The following is a 17,767-nucleotide window of genomic DNA, read 5'->3' as shown; positions in this document are numbered from 1 at the left end:
ATTTTATCGAACTAAAATTCTAGAATAATGTTCATTATTATAAATATAAGCACGATGCTTGGCAAATAATTGTTGGTAACACTTAAAGAAATATCTGATACGAAAAAAGGAATTCTTACTTTGGTTGACAATAAGTGATTAATCTTCTTCAGTTTGATCAATCTTATTGCAATATCTAGAAATTCCTCCAATTTTTTAGTTATTATTAAAAGTTTCAATTAAAAAAAAAAACATTCATTTGCTTTGACTTTCTTGCATTTTTGTTTAACTTACGTTATGAAGCTTACTTCAATCCCCATTGCTTCCACATTGCTCTCTTTGCTCGCTGCCTCGGGCACATTAGCTTCACCGTTGCATAAGCGTGATGACCCTTTGAACAACAAGCAATTTGGCCTAATGTCTATTCATTCTGGCAACAGTTATGTCCACTTGCACCCTTTCTATGTAGGAGACTCTGGCGCTATTTACCTGGATCCTACTGATGGTACCAGTACTAGTGCTGTCTTTTCTATGAGTAACGGAAGACTGGTTGTCGGAAATCTTTACGCTTCGGTTGACAGCAATGGCACCACTATTTTCAAATCTGATGCTAATGCAGCTTCCACTAAGTTCAGTGCTGGTGATGCTACTAATGTTGGATACAATCTTCTATATAATGGAACCCAATCTGCGGTAGCTTGTCCTGCTAGTGATAATGATCAGGTCTACCAAGTATACTTCGGAGCCGGAAATGGTAACCCCAATTGTGCAGGTATTGCTATTGAGGCCTTCGTGTCTCCATCCTCTTCTTCTTCTTCTTCTAGTTCAGCTGCTACTTCAACTTCAACTCGCGTTTCATCGTCTGCTAAAGCAAGCACTTCTAGTGGGGCAATTGCTTACACCACCAAATGTGTTGTTGTTCCTGTTACAGCATCGGCTACTGCCACGGCAAAAGCTGCATCCGCAGCAGCTTCCTCAGCTGTTTACCCTCTTTTCCCACATGGAATTCGTTTGATCGATTCTGCTAACCCCAGTTCCAACTCCGGTAATGTTTACTCTCCAGTCGTCTTTCAGAAGCAAAACAATCATACCAACACGATTTTCACATTTGATGTTCCTCAAGTTTCCGGCAGTTGCGAACTCAACCTACATCTCGATACTAGCGGTTTCCCCATCACTGTTGAAGGTGTTAATGGCACTGGCCGATTCATTCTCTTCAACCTCTCCTCCGTTGCCAACGATTCTACTGTCTACTCCAACCGTCCCAACCGCATTGCCGAAATTGGACGTTTCAACTGCTCTAGCTCTGGTTGCGATTATGCTACCAATGTTACATGCCCCGACTCTTATACTGCGGTCTCTTATGAAATGATGGCTCTCACTGATGACTCTTATTTGAGTTTCTTTGAAGAAGCCGATCCTCTTGAGGGATTAACTTTACGAGTTTAAAGTATTATGAACTCCAGCTTGCATTGTTTAGTTTACTTAATTAATATTAAATCTTTAAACCCTTGTCTCTCCATTTTTTTCTTGTGCTTGTTTCCGGCATAGCAGAGTCTAGTATTTGATAGACAGGTTGTATTGTAGGCGAGACTTTAGCGATGCTTGTTTTATGATTGATATAATGCCTTAAAATTAGAAATGCTACAACTCTAATATGTCAGCAACTTTACGCTGTGTTGCAAATCACTAATTTTATATGTTAAAATACTAGTTGAGATCCGCTTATCGATAATAACGGAAGACCTGTTTCTATTACTAAAATACCCGTTTAATTAGATATTAGACAGAACTACTGTAAGTAGAGCTCAAACTTTTCTTGTATGTCAGTTCCGGCATGAGGCAGTTATAAGTAGAGACATAATGTAACAATAATGATAGTATCTGTTACTCGTACATTTTACATATCGCTTGCTATACATGAGTAAATTTCAAAAAAAACTCATCTCTAACCTACCGTTTGCTGCCTTTTTTAAGGATTTGAGAAATGCAGTAAGAGTTTTCTTTGCCGATTCATAATATTACAATAAGCAAATAAATGAGGGAGTAGCTTGCTATATGTATTCTAATATATAAGTTAAATTGTTACCTATCACTAAAATAACTTATAACTGAGCTTCATACTTCAAATTTAGTCATAGTTCTCAGTTCTATTTACAACTTACCTAGTAATTTTGTTAACGATTTTTCAATGCACATAGAATTTTGATAATCTGCAATTACCGGTTCGGGGATCTAATTAATATTTACCATATGTCATTAGTAGTACGTAGTTGTTAGCTACGCAGTTTAGTATTTATTTAACGACACATTGAACTACAGTTAGTTATATATTAGAACATTAGTTAAGATCCGTTTATTAATAATTGTAGCTATTTATTCATCTATCCACATAAATTTCACATTCATAGCTGCTATTAGAAAGATTATAAATAGAGCTACAACTGAATCTCGTTCCTCAGTTTCACTTACTAGCTAGCTATATCTGTGACTGCTTCTAGTAGACTCATTAAAACAATGAATATAACACTGTTATTTAAACATACCGCATACCCCTACATCAAGTTGCAAGAAGCCATATAGGAACACATAACGCAGCTCAGTAAATTGACCGCAATATGGGATAACATAGAGTAGTGCAGTATTATCAATATTACCGCAATTTACCGTTAGTTCTCGATAAACTACCGGAAGTGGTTTCTTATAATGTTGTATGCAGGGATTTAGTGAATATTACGTAGAGTATTATTTTAAAAAGGTTTCAGCAACTGTACCAGAATAGCTAGGCTGAATACCAATTTGGGAAAATTCACTTGACTGGGTTTCTAATCATAAACATACGGTTAATTGTATCAATAGAAGTTATGATTAATATTTTTCCGTAAATACCCTTGGAATTGTATGACATATATTGATTTGCTAAGTAAAGCAATAAGTAGCGTACTGCAATTTTGCCGATATGAAAAACTGCACATGTTTATTACATAATTACTGCCATTCGGAAGCGCCGTGTAAAGCGGATTATTTGAACCGGGTTTTTTTCATAGAATATTCTTAAATTTTATCGAACTAAAATTCTAGAATAATGTTCATTATTATAAATATAAGCACGATGCTTGGCAAATAATTGTTGGTAACACTTAAAGAAATATCTGATACGAAAAAAGGAATTCTTACTTTGGTTGACAATAAGTGATTAATCTTCTTCAGTTTGATCAATCTTATTGCAATATCTAGAAATTCCTCCAATTTTTTAGTTATTATTAAAAGTTTCAATTAAAAAAAAAAACATTCATTTGCTTTGACTTTCTTGCATTTTTGTTTAACTTACGTTATGAAGCTTACTTCAATCCCCATTGCTTCCACATTGCTCTCTTTGCTCGCTGCCTCGGGCACATTAGCTTCACCGTTGCATAAGCGTGATGACCCTTTGAACAACAAGCAATTTGGCCTAATGTCTATTCATTCTGGCAACAGTTATGTCCACTTGCACCCTTTCTATGTAGGAGACTCTGGCGCTATTTACCTGGATCCTACTGATGGTACCAGTACTAGTGCTGTCTTTTCTATGAGTAACGGAAGACTGGTTGTCGGAAATCTTTACGCTTCGGTTGACAGCAATGGCACCACTATTTTCAAATCTGATGCTAATGCAGCTTCCACTAAGTTCAGTGCTGGTGATGCTACTAATGTTGGATACAATCTTCTATATAATGGAACCCAATCTGCGGTAGCTTGTCCTGCTAGTGATAATGATCAGGTCTACCAAGTATACTTCGGAGCCGGAAATGGTAACCCCAATTGTGCAGGTATTGCTATTGAGGCCTTCGTGTCTCCATCCTCTTCTTCTTCTTCTTCTAGTTCAGCTGCTACTTCAACTTCAACTCGCGTTTCATCGTCTGCTAAAGCAAGCACTTCTAGTGGGGCAATTGCTTACACCACCAAATGTGTTGTTGTTCCTGTTACAGCATCGGCTACTGCCACGGCAAAAGCTGCATCCGCAGCAGCTTCCTCAGCTGTTTACCCTCTTTTCCCACATGGAATTCGTTTGATCGATTCTGCTAACCCCAGTTCCAACTCCGGTAATGTTTACTCTCCAGTCGTCTTTCAGAAGCAAAACAATCATACCAACACGATTTTCACATTTGATGTTCCTCAAGTTTCCGGCAGTTGCGAACTCAACCTACATCTCGATACTAGCGGTTTCCCAATCACTGTTGAAGGCAGCAATGGTGTTGGTCAATTCATTCTTTTCAACCTCTCCTCCGTCGCCAACGATTCTACTGTTTACTCCAACCGTCCAAACCGCATTGCCGAAATTGGACGTTTCAACTGCTCTAGCTCTGGTTGCGATTATGCTACCAACGTTACATGCCCCAACTCATACACCGCGGTTTCTTATGAAATGATGGCTCTCACTGATGACTCTTATTTGAGTTTCTTCGAAGAAGCCGATCCTCTTGAGGGATTAACTTTACGAGTTTAAATTTAACTTATTGAGAAATCAAGAAGCATTATCTAGTTTAACTTCATTAGCATTTAAATTCATTACTTTTCTTTCCTTTATGAGTAATAATTTCCAGTAATCTTTGGGTAGACGCTATTGTTAAATGGAAAAATCTATTCAAGGGCCACCGATTATGTTGTACCATTTACCTAAGTAGACTCAGTGTATGCTGTATTTATTTTTGCTCACCTAATGTACCTTTAATATTTTTCTATATATTACCACTAATTATACGGCATTCGAAAGCGTTATTTGTACGAGCAAATTTGCGTTTTTTAACCAAGCAACCGCCGATAAAGGCGATATAGCAAAAAAAATTTACGTACTCAAAAATATGACTGATAAAACTGATATTATAAATTTCGATAGTTTAGCAAGGGATTATCCCGACTTGAGATCTTTGTAGGGCGTTCTCAATGCCAATTTATATACTAATTGAACGTAGCGTCAAAAATGGTCGCATTGATTTTTGGAACGAAGATGCTATTCGGTTGGTAAACTCACATATGTTAAACGATTGCTTACCTATAAATTAGTACGTTAGGAAAAGCAATTCTGGATCGGGATTATTCTCTTCGTGTTGAATTTCCTGAGAATCGTCTATGTCCAATGGTAAGAGATGTGTAGCATCACCAATGTTTCTTTTAAACAAACATTTCCCTTCTCTCATAAATGCTAATTCATTTAAAGGTTCCAAACCGGTATATTAACACATTGTTTATTCATCATTTATAACCAACTTTTCAGAGCCACTTATATAAGATATATTCATGACCTGTTGTCAAGTACATCTGGGCAAAAGGATAAAAAAAGAATCATTGGTTTGGATATTGGTACCGGCGCTAGTTGTATATACCCATTATTAGGCTGTCGTATGTACTCATATGATTTCGTTGGCACCGGTAAGCTTTGATTTTTCACAGGCTTTTACTAATTACTCAAAACTCTAGAAATTGACAAATTTTCTTTTGAAACAGCCAAGAGCAATATTCTTCAAAATAACATGGAATCCCAGATCAAAATTGTGCTTCGTTCTAAACAAGACTGCTTACTCCCTGATACCGAAGGGATGGAAGAATTTACCTTTGTGATGTGTAATCCCCCATTTTATGAACATGAGGAAGATTTCATAAATTTTAAGCAAAATCCACCATCGGGTGTTTGTACTGGAGTTTATCATGAAATGGTTACAGAGGGTGGTGAAGTCGGATTTGCCAATAAAATCTTAACTGAAAGTAAAAAAAGGAAAGGAATTCAATGGTATACCTGTATGTTTGGCAAAAAATCAAGTGTACCTGCTGTGGTTGATAAATTGCGTGAACAAAATGTAAGTCCTAACTAGCCTTTAAAATTTTTTTAACTTATATCTGTAAGATATCAAATTATGGAATTTACGAACTCGCACTTGGAAAGACTAAGCGCTGGATAATTTGCTGGTCATTTCAGGCTATGCGTCCACACAATGTATGCTGCTATCGAACGATATTTAAAATTCATGATACTAACAAAAGGATCCAAAGGAACTTATACGTCCTTCTTCAACTTCCCTTTCTAAATATTTCCCCCATAAGGTTCTTCAGAATTGGACTTTAGACCCAGAATTATGTGCTCAAATTGATGACATTCTACAGAAATTCTTAGATGATAACAAAATTCCGTGGTCTAAAAAAGGATCCGTTTTGGAAATATCAACAAAATCTATCACTTGGTCTCGTAAAGCTCGACGGATATCCAAAAGTCAAACTTCTGTTTCTAGTCTGGAAGGACAAATGAAATGTGAACTGAACGTAATAGATAATCAATTGCAGTGTAAATGGATTGAAGGATATGATTATAATGTTTATGAAAGTTTCTGTTCAGCTTTAGCGCGAGCTTTACGGGACAATAAAAAATAATTCAATTCGTGAAAATTCACTTGGTAATCTTCTTATATTGAATAGCCAAAGCTTTGAATTTTGTATTTGAATAAAATGTCTTAAATTGTATAAAATAAATGATTAAAACAAATGACATGCGATACATAATAATTTTATCTCTAAAATTTGATGCCTTAAAGCTCATTCGAGTATTGGGTTCGAAACCCATTTATTTAGACTAATGAGTGCTTTCACTTAATTATTAAAATTAGTATCAAGCTTTTTCAACAGTCGAATCTGTATTAAGAAGTCTTAGCTTCTCAACTTTATTCTCAGATACTGGAAAAATAAATGCACATGAAGATCAGCCTATTAATATCACAAAGCTATTTTGGACTAGTAAAACTTCAGAATCCATTATATCTTAACATAAAATTGATGATTTTATCTATTGTTGATGTGTTTTAGTCGAACATAATACTTGATTTTTGCAGTTGCCAGGAACACCAAAGCACACACCATGAAGTTGGTACGGTAAGTATGATAAAAAATCTATACATATTCCTAACGAGTTTAGCTTTTTAATGAAGCTGACGAATGAAACTGTCTCTATTGAGTTAAAAAATGGTACGTAAAGCCTTACTTTCGTATAATAAATGAACCAAACTTACCAAATCGCGTAGGCACAATTGTTCACGGAACGATTACTTCTGTTGATATGCAAATGAATACCCATTTAAAAGCTGTTAAAATGACTGTCAAAGGTAGAGAGCCAGTGCCTGTAGAAACTCTGTCAATTCGTGGAAATAACATACGCTACTACATCCTCCCAGACTCGTTACCACTTGATACCCTTTTAATTGATGATAGCACAAAGCCAAAACAAAAGAAGAAAGAGGTAGTACGAGGTCGTGGACGTGGACGTGGCCGTGGAACTAGAGGCAGAGGCCGCGGTGCTTCTCGTGGGTTTTAAATATTATGAAAATATTCTCTTTTCGCACCCTTATTTTTGTCAGAGAATTTAAAATTATTGGCAATATCAATCGGCCTTTGCATTTTATTTTCTTTTAATAGATTTGCTTTGTGATGACATTGAAGTATTGCTGAGAGTGTATGCGTATTCTATGTTTTCCATGTTTCTATCATTTATCTCTGGTTAAATATCTAGACCGCTAAAAAAATCCCTTTCTTTCTCATACGTTGAAATGTTTGATAATCAACCTACGATAGCTTTGCTGAGGTGGCTTCATAAATGTATGTATAAAACGACTTCAGAGTTGTTTCACTGGTATATAATTAAATATTACATCAAAAATTTCCTTAATTTATTACGAGTACCCAGTTAAATAAACGTGTATTTTATTAACTTCTAAAAAGATGTGAAATTTGAAATAAATGTGATATTATGAAAAATAAGGAATCATTCCTCAACATGATTTTCAAAGTTTTTCAGTAAGCTCCGGGACGATTTCAAATAAGTCACCTACAATTCCCACATCTGCTGTTTGAAAGATAGGAGCATTTTCATCGCGATTTATAGCAGCAATGACTTTGCTATCTTTGATTCCGGCAAGATGCTGAATAGCACCATCAATTCCAACAGCAATATAAAGCTTTGGGGCGATGATTTTTCCAGTTTGACCTATTTGTAAAGAATTATCAGCATAGCCAGAATCCACGGCAACACGTGTAGCACCAATTGCTGCACCCAATTTGTCAGCCAAAGGTGTAAGGATGCGTTCAAATGTCTCTTTGTCTTTCAAAGGTCGACCACCAGCAACAACTCTTTCGGCAGAAGACAAATCAGGCCTAGCATTCTTTATAATATTCTCACTAACCCATTCTTGTAGAGCAGCTGGTTTTGGATCAATACCTTCAACAACAGTGGCTGCTCCTTCACCACTTGAAGGAGCGGCGTCAAATGCAGATGCACGAACGGTGACGATTTTAATAGGATCCTTTGTAGACACAGTAACGTTTACGTTTCCCGCGTATGTCGGACGAACGAATGTGTCAGCAGAAACCACACCAATAATGTCACTAATCTGCATCACATCAAACATAGCAGCCAAACGAGGCATCACCCCTTTACCAACAGTTGAATGAGCAGAAAAAACATGACTAATTTCATTTTTCTTAACATTTTCAAAAAGAACATTGGCTATTTGATCGGGAATGTTATGCTCATATGACGGATTCTCAACGTAGATAACCTTTTTCAAATCGTTCACCGATTTTGCTACCTTTTGAGAAATTTGAGAAGAATCCTTACCGATTACAAATCCAAAAACATCCCCACCGGTACGCTTTGCTGCTTCTACTGCTGACAAGGATGCTGGAGACAAGTTCCCTCCCTGATGCTCAAGCAACGTCAAAACACTAAACCAATGCCTTCTTCCACAATTTATTTTAAAGTTAGAAGAAGACAAAGCCCTAGAAAATGTCCGGCTAGTAGTCCTTAGCATGTTAGAATACTTCGTTGTAGGTTTGAGGGTGAATGAGGATGTACGCTGACAATATGTATGTTCACATATTATACTAAGAAAAAACTTAAGTAATACAGTCTTACATTTCAAAGGTAAAATAACTAAAAATAAGTAATCGTGATATATTTAAGTGATTTATCTACCAGAAATGATTTTTCGTGAGTATGAAAACATCCTAATTTTCATATACCTTACATTTATTTTTTTTGATAACCAACTGCCAATATTTTGACAAATTCTTTCAATACAAAGTTTAAAGTCTATAGCGATTGCAATAACTAGGTGCATCATTAAAAATAATAATAATGAAAATTCTTTTCAAATAAAAAAAAATATGAGAAACTCAATGTATCCTTCTTAGCATTACAGTTATTGAATCGTTCATCAACGTTAAAGTTCACTAAGATATTAGGAGACAAAAGGTGACTTCACTATTTTATTTTAATAACACACTCCACATTCTTATACCACAAGCATTGCTTTCTAACGATGGCAAGGAGTTTTGTTCAACTACGCACACAAGATAGTAAATAAACAAGAAAATCGGTGAAATTTCCTAATCACTTGTCCAAACCTCTTCACTTACTGCTTAAATACAAAAGAGATTACAATTTTCATATTTAAACGGTTCTCTTTTAAAGAAGAACAAATCAATGATTGAAGTCATTGTCTCTTAGTACTCACGGGGGTTTTTTTTACTTTTGTATATTAAAACGTTTCGAGGTCATATGGATCCGTTTGCTGGTACTGGTCAGTCCAAAAGTTATCGAACTTTTGGAAACGTCTTTCAAAGACTCTCCATGTCTGGCAACCCAAAACCTCTCGCCAAGAAACCACTTCTACTCCCTGAAGCTTCAAAAGCCATTGAATTTTGGAATTATCGAGATGTTATAGGTGGTGAAGAGGCCGAGCAAGAAAGAAATGAAAGGGCAAGTAGAATTGCAATATCCAGAATTGCTTCCAGCAGAAGTTCTATTCCAGAATACAGGCAAGCTATTATGCAGCATCTGACAAAACATGTTCAACAACTTGACCAGTTGGCTGAATGGTGATTAATGAGTTTATGATATAAATTCTTATCCTTTCAAACACCACATCACTAAACACTAAATTAATTCAAAATATTAAGAATAATTTCTGGCAATCTGTGTCTCAAGATAGTTTTCCGCTACTACCCTCTTGGTTGCAGCTTTCAGTTATCCTTTGCAAGTGTATCAATAAATTCTGCCAGCTTTAAATCTTTTTCTGTAAGTCCCTTTGTATCGTGAGTTGTCAACGTAATATCCACTTTATTGTATACATTAGTCCATTCGGGATGATGATTTAGCTGTTGTGCACGCAATGCGACACAGCTCATAAATCCCCAAGCTTCAATGAAGTTTTTAAAACGAAAGCTTTTAAATAGTTTTGTATCTCCTTGTTGAAGAATCCAGTTGTTTTTTGATTTCGAGACTAACGCCAGTAATCTAGCTGATGTGTTCATTTTTTCAACCTTCTAAACCAACGTTTATTCCAGAAAAAATGTTTTTCTTCAAAATTTAGGTAAAATATCAATGTGATGTGTGTAGAACGTAACTGTTTTAATACACTCAATTTACCTCCTTTTACTTTGGTATGTGAAAGAGAACGAAATCATATCGTCTTGTCTTATTCACAACATCAAAAGAGTAAATTTAGCTACTACGCTAAAAGAACCTCTTCTACAGAGGAGCATTAGAATTATATTTGTTAATTGTATAAACAGTTTCCTAGTTTTATTTCCAAAATAAATAAAATATGCTTGGTTTGGTCTTGTAGCATTTTATCCATCAGTTTTTATGGGTAAATAGTCATTCGCTCTTTTTAATGTTAAAATATTTTATTCATGGAACACTTCCTAATTTTTAAAAGTTTATCGACTTGGCTTCAACACATAGTGCTTCTATAAGTAACAAACATGTTTTAAAACAAGATATCAATACCATTAACAATATCATTTTATACATGGATCAATCATCCATTTATTCGATAACTATAATCAAATAACCTCCTGTTTGCATAAGAGAAAAGGTGAGACTTAGCTTACGAGACATTTATGAATAAAAATAAAAATACTTGTAAACAGTTAGGTTTCACTGCAGCAACATTCCAAATATCAAATGGGACCTTCAAACACAAAATTATAAAAACCCAAGACCGCCTCTTTTCTCGAGAAGCATGAAGCATTGAAACCAAACTCAAAAGGTTTCTTTCACGTCACTTATCAAAAAAATTGTGGAATTCCTTTGCTGACTGACATTTTCAAGCTCTTCAACTTCCTTTCACCCCTTCTTGTGTTTCGCTTCCAAGATGTATAAAATGAAGGAATTGTCATGTTGATTTTTCATCCTTTAAGAACAAGATTCCTCTTAGGTTTCTGTTCTTTCCTCAAATTCTCAATTGACATTTGTTGGTGATATAAACAACCATAGAGATAGAAGCGGTTTCTCAGGCCTTCATTTTTTTTAAACCTCAAAATTTAACTTTTGAACAATTCGTCACGTACATCAAACATCATAAACGTTTACGAAACGCATTGTCCCAAAAATAGTAAACTGGCTAAGCAATAAAACAAAAAATACACATATGTTTCTTATAAGACCTTTAATAAGAAAGCCAAAAAATATTTACTCAGCAAAGCTTTAATCTAACCATTGTTCACTGACTCTCGCTTTACTGAAGCAACATCGCTAATGATCATTTTACGTTTAAAAAAAAATAGAGTGTATACGAAAGCAAAACAAAACAAACAAAACAGAACAAAACAAAAATAATGTAAACCCAAAGTATAATCAAAAACCATCATCAGCCTTAAAATCTCTTATACATGCATACAAATCTTTTGGAATAGAATAAATATATCGCTTTTACTCTTTTTTTGTTCTGAATTCCCAACCTCTTTTTAATTGCCAAAAGTTATTAATGCTTCCTTCTTACTTGTCTTCGAGCACTTCTACAACCGTGGTACACACATATTTACCGATTTATACGTGATACATTAAAATCGAATGCGGCGTTTACTAATGTTTATAAACAAAAACGTGAGGTTGTCTACATTTACCTTCTCCACTTTTGCGCATAAAGCATTGTTTTCAAATCACTCAATAAATGCGATCTAGTTTGATCGTTGGCTAATTGGATTTCAGTGGGGAATTTTAATTGCCGAACAGCTTTATAGTTTATGTGAAAAGAAAAGAAAGTGAGCAAGTTGCTAATATTAAATGATGTAGTTATCTTTCATGCCAGAGAACAATCTGGATGTCAAACGACCTCTGTGTAAAACGCGCAAATATAGGAGACGCATGCGCTGAATAAGGGTTGAAAGAAGAAACACTGTTAAAAGAGGGTTTTGCATTGGCGAAAAAAGATGTATGGAAAAAAGCACGCGTAAATAACAAAAGAAATCCTTACCGAATTATACAGCAAGGTGGAGATTACTACACTAATGAAGGCAAATAAAAAATGTGATTTCTTTGACTTGTCCATGTTTTTCGGGATGGATACAACGTTGTTTTTTATCTATCATCTTTTTCAAACTTTCAAAAGGACTAACTTACCTTTACAAGCTATACACTAATTACCACTGATTTGAATAAATAGCCTTTTGCTTCAGTAGACAAAGCAAACACCATAAAAGAAAATGCATTTAGCGTTTCTCGCTATTTACTCTATCTAACGCGAGTCGCGTTGGCTTTCAATCTGTCCAAATTGGATCAGTTGTCCCGCTTTTTATGGGATTTTTTTTCCATTATCGTCCTCTTATATTAGAGCTTACTGACATCGCATCATAACTTTAGATAGAGTAACGAAAGCCGACCGATTTCTTTGTTCCTATTTTAAAGTTTCTTTGTTTTACAAACCCTTCTCGAGCTAGCCCCTCAGGGGCATTGCAAAAACGTTCACAGTAAATGCCTAACAGTAAAGGCTACTGAAATTTTCATCGTAGGTCTATAAATTTCGTTGATTCCCTTTGTTTTCAACGCTTTGTTTTCGCCACTGAAAGCTGCTGTTGAGATTCTTTGTTTACTTGGCTTACTTCGTTTCTTTGTTACTCTTCCCACTTTGTGTTACACGGGACAAAGGCAGGGGTAGCATAAACAGTACGTCCCATTCAATCAAGCATTCTCCCAGTAATTGTCGTAATATTTGCGAGCAAATAAAGTCCTTTTTGACTTTGTGATTTCTTTGAAATAACTTCTTTGTTCTCTAATTACTGTATCTCATTATAAAGCATCCAAGCCCTCTCATTATTCCCAACATACAATCCATCCTTCCTCCAGCAATCCGGCCGGACAGATTGTTGTAATTATCTTTACAGAACTATTTTGGGCTGGCTTTTTGATTTGTACTGAAAAGCATCGCATTGCATTGCATCGTTTTTGTTTTGTTTCGCTGCTGCCATTTAGGCTGTCGTATATTTTGTTTGTCTGAAACTTAACGTTCCTTTGTAATAGAGAAAGCAAAAAATATATACCCCATTTTAAAAAAGGAAAGGGAAATTGCTTTTTTTTTTTTTTTTTTTTTTTTTACACCTCTAGTTAGTTGAAAAACCATATGGAAAAAACTTAAGTTTTTATACATCGTGCATTTACTTCTTTTCCATTACTCCATCCTTGCCAATTGTTTCTCTTACCGTTCGCATTTTCCATCTTAATAGGACACACAGCTGCCATCATCCGCGCCAATAAACCTATCGACCGTAACAAAACATTGATACGTTTATTTATCTAATTCATTTCTTTCCTTCTTAAAATCCCCACCCGCATCTTTGTTACCTTTGAACGCAGTTGCTACTTCTCTTTTCTTTGTTTGTTTGTTTATTAATTACTTGTGCCCACTCCGAGACCAACCATCGCTTTCCCATTCCTTGTTGAAAATAGCCCATAGTAGGCATTCGCAAAGAAAGTTCAAATTATATCTTTTACCACATTATCTACATTTTCTGGCTGTATTCTTGAATCCTCATTTTGATCTTTACCAATTTTTCTTGAATCGTTATTGTCATTCCCTGATATCTTTTTCTCTTCTTTGTCCTAGAATCGATTCCTTTCTTCCCCTTTTTTCGTGTGCTTCACTTTTTAATTCCTTTTTTTGCAACCTAACTGATACGTATATATACATTTATATATATACGATTCCAATCCATTTTCTCTTCATATACGCATATACATTTTTTCTTGTATATATGTGTAAAGTTTCTAATCGATTATTTTAAATTTTTACTTGCGCTTTTCTTCTGTGGTGACAATATCCCATCTTTTTCTTTTTTTTTTAAAAAAATTAAAGGGTAGTTTCCTAGTTTTATCCCGAAAATTTCTCCTCCTCTAACGTTTGTTATTCTTTTGTTAATTTTATGAAAGACAAGTTTGTTTGTTCAAATCTTGGTTGTTATTCTTTTCGTTTGATTATATACATTTGAACGACAATTGTGATTTATTGTTGATTTTTTCTTTTCATTTCATTATTCTTTTGTTCTTTTGCATTTTCTCATCGTTTGTTTGATTTACTAACAACCATCTAACCCCTTCCTTTCTTTTCAACTTTCTGGTCTTTTAAAGTTTGTATTAACTTAATCCTTTGCAGTTCCTTTCTCTCCCTTTCTTACCACTTCTAAACAAAGTTTTATAAGTTATTAGTCATTAAGTAATTTTTTTTACTCTTTATCTATTTTAAGGATTATCGGCCAGCTTTATTGTTGCCGTTTTAACACATAAATGATTATGGAAACCGAATCACCTTTATCAATCACCTCCCCTTCTCCATCTGATTCAACTTTTCAAGTTGATATGGAGAAAACAATGCATGCTTTGCCCTCAAGTCTTCTTGACTCACCATTACTCTCTACTAACGAGCATTACCCTCCCAAGAGTACTTTACTTTTGAGTGGTCCTTCACCCATCAGAAATATTCAACTATCTGCTACCAAATCTAGTGAATCAAACTCAATTGATTATCTTACGGATACTCAAAATATCTTCCCCAACTTTGTTAATAACGAAAACAACTATCAGTTTTCAACCGCTCCTTTAAATCCTATTGATGCTTGTCGAGTTGGTGAACGGAAAGTATTCACTACAGGTAATGTTTTATTGTCAGCTGATCGACAACCTCTTAGTACATGGCAACAAAACATTTCTGTTCTCTCAGAATCCCCTCCGCAAAATGGCATTCAAAGTTACATTTCAAGTTCTGAGCAAGCAGCTCAGGCACTAACTCGTAAACCATCTGTTACCGGATTTCGTTCTTCCTCGCTTAACTCTAATTCTGACGATATAGATATATTTTCTCATGCTTCTCGTTACTTGTTCGTTACTAACCTTCCTCGTATTGTTCCTTATGCTACTTTATTGGAGCTTTTTTCAAAACTTGGAGATGTGAAAGGAATTGATACATCTTCATTGTCTACGGATGGTATATGCATTGTTGCTTTTTTCGATATTAGGCAAGCAATACAGGCCGCTAAATCACTGCGATCTCAGAGATTTTTTAATGATAGATTACTGTATTTCCAATTCTGCCAAAGAAGCAGCATTCAAAAAATGATTAATCAAGGTGCTACTATTCAATTCCTTGACGATAATGAAGGTCAACTTCTCTTAAATATGCAGGGAGGTTCTGTTCTGAGCATCCTTCAACTGCAATCTATACTTCAGACGTTCGGTCCACTTCTTATTATGAAGCCTTTAAGAAGTCAAAATGTTTCACAAATTATTTGCGAATTCTATGATACAAGAGATGCATCTTTTGCATTAGATGAATTGGATGGAAGAATTATTCATAATTGCTGCCTTCAAGTCGCTTATTACGATGCAATGGCTGATTCAGTTAGCACCTCTTCGGCCTCTAGCCTCTCTGTTCCAAGAGGATTTAGTGGGATGTTAAATAACAATTCTGAATGGAACAACTCTATGACAATGTCTTCTAACCAAGAAACTCCCACTGCTGCTAGTTGTGCTGTTTCAAGAATTGGTTCGAGTTATGGAATGTCGAATAACTTTGGATCCGTTCCCTTAGGACGCACTGAATCATCTCCAGCTTGGGGAACAAGCGGATATTACGATGTCTCTTCAACTAGCCCTGTTGCTCCCAGTGATCGAAATCCTTCCAGGCAGTATAATTCGATAAGGTATGGTTTAGATGTAAATCCTATTGCACCGCCAAATTCCTCACGTCTTAAGCAAAGGAATAGTGATTTACTGAACGGAATTAATCCACAATGGTCACCTTTTTCCTCTAATACTGGTAAAGTCTTTGATTCACCAACAGGTTCTCTTGGTATGAGGAGAAGTTTAACTGTTGGTGCAAATGCATCATGTAGTAATCCTACAAATTTAAGTTTTGCCTCACTTACTCTACACGACTCAAAAGCAGATTCTACACTATCTGCTTCTTCTCTGAATCCGGACTTGAATCTCCAAAGATATACTCCTACTGTTGAAAAACATGCTTCAGATAGAAATTCTGTCGATTATGCACAAATTGCGTCTGGAATTGACACAAGAACCACGGTAATGATAAAAAATATCCCGAATAAATTTACCCAGCAAATGCTAAGGGATTACATTGATGTTACCAACAAGGGTACCTATGATTTTCTTTATTTACGGATAGATTTTGTTAATAAATGCAATGTAGGATATGCGTTTATAAACTTTATTGAACCTCAATCTATCATTACCTTTGGCAAAGCTAGAGTGGGTACTCAATGGAACGTCTTTCACTCTGAAAAAATATGCGATATCAGCTATGCTAATATTCAAGGCAAAGACAGGCTGATTGAAAAATTCCGAAACTCGTGTGTTATGGACGAGAACCCTGCTTACCGCCCGAAAATATTTGTAAGCCATGGACCTAATAGAGGAATGGAAGAGCCTTTCCCTGCTCCCAATAATGCACGTCGTAAACTAAGATCTATTGCTAGTGCCCAACAAATAGGCTTGTTTCCTCCAACTGCAAGCAAATGTTGATTACGAAAGAGATCCTGTATTGTTTATGTTTACCTATCGCTTTGCTTACCCTTTCTTTTCTATATTTTATTTTTGTTCAATTCCAAAGTATATTATGATTGCTCCAAAAACTTCGGATGTTTTACAAATTGCAAGAATTTGCCTGCTTGTGTAAATTATATTCACTTCAAATATATGATGTTAATTTATGTTTCCAAATGGGAACGTTTTACGAAAGTATACTTATTCGATTTAATTATTAATAATGATTGATCATTTTTTGTATACGAATTTTTATGCCATAAGTTTATTATGATCAATGACGGCTCAATGCTAAATTTATGATTGCCTCAAATTTTATGTGACAAAGATCTAGTTATAGTGAACGTGCTAAAATTAACTTGTATTTTGACAAGATGGTCAACTTCACTCTGAGTATCGATATGTTTTATTCAAAATACATACTCTTACTTGAGACCTGTTTAATAAATGCCACATTGAAAAAAATGTTTAATTTTATAATTTATGCAAATAACGAGTTAAGGACAATTAAATTCCCCTTAACACAACTATTTAATCAGATAATTTCAATTGTACTGCTAGAAAATCTTCTCTCTTAAGTAACATGCTACTAAAGTCACATAAGATAGCAGTTATCGTACAAAAATGTATCTCTTATTGAAATATACGAGCTTAAAATCAGCTAGCGTTGCTTTGCTGAGAGTATATCTTCTTGCTATTAATTCCTTGTATCATTTTGGACTTACAAATAAACTTGTTAAAAAACATTCACTGTTTATTGCTTGAAGAGTTTTCAAATCTTCTAAATGTTTTCGGATCAGGCCTTGTGGTGAATTTTTATTATTAATAATAGATTGGGTAATCTCGGTTTCAATTCCATCGAATATAAAATTATCTTCAATCAATTTATATGGGCAATTTCATAGTTTATGCTTAATTTTGCTATACTAATAC

General features: G+C 35.1%; 7 protein-coding genes and 18 long non-coding RNA genes across 25 annotated transcripts, besides 3 other annotated features; 14 read left to right on the top strand and 11 right to left on the bottom strand.

Annotated features, from left to right (window-relative positions):
• Positions 1-17: 17 nt before the first annotated feature.
• Positions 18-1,654, top strand: SPOM_SPNCRNA.4043. Its single transcript, NR_193404.1, has one exon. It is a non-coding gene; the product is annotated as a non-coding RNA (long non-coding RNA).
• SPOM_SPNCRNA.4044 lies at positions 246-1,606 on the bottom strand. Its single transcript, NR_193405.1, has one exon. It is a non-coding gene; the product is annotated as a non-coding RNA (long non-coding RNA).
• Positions 1,655-1,682: 28 nt separating the features above from the next.
• On the top strand, positions 1,683-2,001 carry SPOM_SPNCRNA.4042. The gene has a single exon (NR_193403.1). It is a non-coding gene; the product is annotated as a non-coding RNA (long non-coding RNA).
• Positions 1,927-2,276: an LONG TERMINAL REPEAT.
• Positions 2,254-2,608: an LONG TERMINAL REPEAT.
• On the top strand, positions 2,401-2,825 carry SPOM_SPNCRNA.4041. The gene has a single exon (NR_193402.1). It is a non-coding gene; the product is annotated as a non-coding RNA (long non-coding RNA).
• Positions 2,711-2,939: an LONG TERMINAL REPEAT.
• A 237-nt stretch (positions 2,940-3,176) lies between these two features.
• SPOM_SPNCRNA.4040 lies at positions 3,177-4,424 on the bottom strand. Its single transcript, NR_193401.1, has one exon. It is a non-coding gene; the product is annotated as a non-coding RNA (long non-coding RNA).
• Positions 3,314-4,555, top strand: SPOM_SPAC27D7.09C (But2 family protein; the record flags this gene model as incomplete). The annotated part of the gene is made up of 1 exon (NM_001020043.3): positions 3,314-4,555. The coding sequence occupies one exon, from the start codon at positions 3,314-3,316 to the stop codon at positions 4,463-4,465; it is 1,152 nt and encodes a 383-aa protein (NP_594615.1). The 3' UTR covers positions 4,466-4,555.
• SPOM_SPNCRNA.4039 lies at positions 4,534-4,808 on the bottom strand. Its single transcript, NR_193400.1, has one exon. It is a non-coding gene; the product is annotated as a non-coding RNA (long non-coding RNA).
• Positions 4,773-6,478, top strand: mtl16 (methyltransferase Mtl16). The gene is made up of 7 exons (NM_001020042.3): positions 4,773-4,976; positions 5,023-5,098; positions 5,177-5,187; positions 5,234-5,388; positions 5,437-5,813; positions 5,861-5,950; positions 6,007-6,478. Exons 1-7 carry the CDS (start codon positions 4,903-4,905, stop codon positions 6,379-6,381), a joined length of 1,158 nt encoding a protein of 385 aa, NP_594614.1. The 5' UTR covers positions 4,773-4,902; the 3' UTR covers positions 6,382-6,478.
• SPOM_SPNCRNA.4038 lies at positions 4,832-7,517 on the bottom strand. Its single transcript, NR_193399.1, has one exon. It is a non-coding gene; the product is annotated as a non-coding RNA (long non-coding RNA).
• smd1 (Sm snRNP core protein Smd1) lies at positions 6,839-7,666 on the top strand. Its single transcript, NM_001020041.3, has 3 exons — positions 6,839-6,876; positions 6,920-6,969; positions 7,026-7,666. The coding sequence occupies exons 1-3, from the start codon at positions 6,863-6,865 to the stop codon at positions 7,313-7,315; spliced, it is 354 nt and encodes a 117-aa protein (NP_594613.1). The 5' UTR covers positions 6,839-6,862; the 3' UTR covers positions 7,316-7,666.
• Positions 7,667-7,722: 56 nt separating this feature from the next.
• On the bottom strand, positions 7,723-8,831 carry etf1 (electron transfer flavoprotein alpha subunit). The gene has a single exon (NM_001020040.3). It carries the CDS (start codon positions 8,805-8,807, stop codon positions 7,782-7,784), a length of 1,026 nt encoding a protein of 341 aa, NP_594612.1. The 5' UTR covers positions 8,808-8,831; the 3' UTR covers positions 7,723-7,781.
• On the top strand, positions 7,735-8,891 carry SPOM_SPNCRNA.4037. Its single transcript, NR_193398.1, has one exon. It is a non-coding gene; the product is annotated as a non-coding RNA (long non-coding RNA).
• A 143-nt stretch (positions 8,892-9,034) lies between these two features.
• On the bottom strand, positions 9,035-10,405 carry omt2 (4-alpha-hydroxytetrahydrobiopterin dehydratase). Its single transcript, NM_001020038.5, has one exon. It carries the CDS (start codon positions 10,309-10,311, stop codon positions 10,021-10,023), a length of 291 nt encoding a protein of 96 aa, NP_594610.1. The 5' UTR covers positions 10,312-10,405; the 3' UTR covers positions 9,035-10,020.
• apc14 (anaphase-promoting complex subunit Apc14) lies at positions 9,346-10,043 on the top strand. Its single transcript, NM_001020039.3, has one exon. The coding sequence runs from the start codon at positions 9,557-9,559 to the stop codon at positions 9,878-9,880; it is 324 nt and encodes a 107-aa protein (NP_594611.1). The 5' UTR covers positions 9,346-9,556; the 3' UTR covers positions 9,881-10,043.
• SPOM_SPNCRNA.4036 lies at positions 10,342-10,653 on the top strand. Its single transcript, NR_193397.1, has one exon. It is a non-coding gene; the product is annotated as a non-coding RNA (long non-coding RNA).
• A 129-nt stretch (positions 10,654-10,782) lies between these two features.
• Positions 10,783-11,783, bottom strand: omt3. Its single transcript, NR_150170.1, has one exon. It is a non-coding gene; the product is annotated as a meiosis specific Smp foci lncRNA Omt3 (long non-coding RNA).
• SPOM_SPNCRNA.4035 lies at positions 10,894-11,153 on the top strand. The gene has a single exon (NR_193396.1). It is a non-coding gene; the product is annotated as a non-coding RNA (long non-coding RNA).
• Positions 11,288-11,793, top strand: SPOM_SPNCRNA.4034. Its single transcript, NR_193395.1, has one exon. It is a non-coding gene; the product is annotated as a non-coding RNA (long non-coding RNA).
• A 66-nt stretch (positions 11,794-11,859) lies between these two features.
• Positions 11,860-12,671, bottom strand: SPOM_SPNCRNA.993. Its single transcript, NR_151388.1, has one exon. It is a non-coding gene; the product is annotated as a non-coding RNA (long non-coding RNA).
• On the top strand, positions 12,092-12,637 carry SPOM_SPNCRNA.4033. Its single transcript, NR_193394.1, has one exon. It is a non-coding gene; the product is annotated as a non-coding RNA (long non-coding RNA).
• Positions 12,672-12,827: 156 nt separating the features above from the next.
• mei2 (RNA-binding protein Mei2) lies at positions 12,828-16,870 on the top strand. Its single transcript, NM_001020037.3, has one exon. It carries the CDS (start codon positions 14,561-14,563, stop codon positions 16,811-16,813), a length of 2,253 nt encoding a protein of 750 aa, NP_594609.1. The 5' UTR covers positions 12,828-14,560; the 3' UTR covers positions 16,814-16,870.
• On the bottom strand, positions 13,432-13,969 carry SPOM_SPNCRNA.4032. The gene has a single exon (NR_193393.1). It is a non-coding gene; the product is annotated as a non-coding RNA (long non-coding RNA).
• SPOM_SPNCRNA.4031 lies at positions 14,308-15,202 on the bottom strand. The gene has a single exon (NR_193392.1). It is a non-coding gene; the product is annotated as a non-coding RNA (long non-coding RNA).
• Positions 16,597-16,912, bottom strand: SPOM_SPNCRNA.4030. Its single transcript, NR_193391.1, has one exon. It is a non-coding gene; the product is annotated as a non-coding RNA (long non-coding RNA).
• A 532-nt stretch (positions 16,913-17,444) lies between these two features.
• Positions 17,445-17,681, top strand: SPOM_SPNCRNA.4029. Its single transcript, NR_193390.1, has one exon. It is a non-coding gene; the product is annotated as a non-coding RNA (long non-coding RNA).
• Positions 17,682-17,767: the final 86 nt, after the last annotated feature.

This window comes from Schizosaccharomyces pombe (assembly GCF_000002945.2).
Source record: "Schizosaccharomyces pombe strain 972h- genome assembly, chromosome: I".
Taxonomy (NCBI): Eukaryota; Fungi; Ascomycota; class Schizosaccharomycetes; order Schizosaccharomycetales; family Schizosaccharomycetaceae; genus Schizosaccharomyces; species Schizosaccharomyces pombe.
The sequence above is the reverse complement of the archived record's forward strand: the minus strand, read 5'-3'. Positions and strand labels throughout refer to the sequence as shown.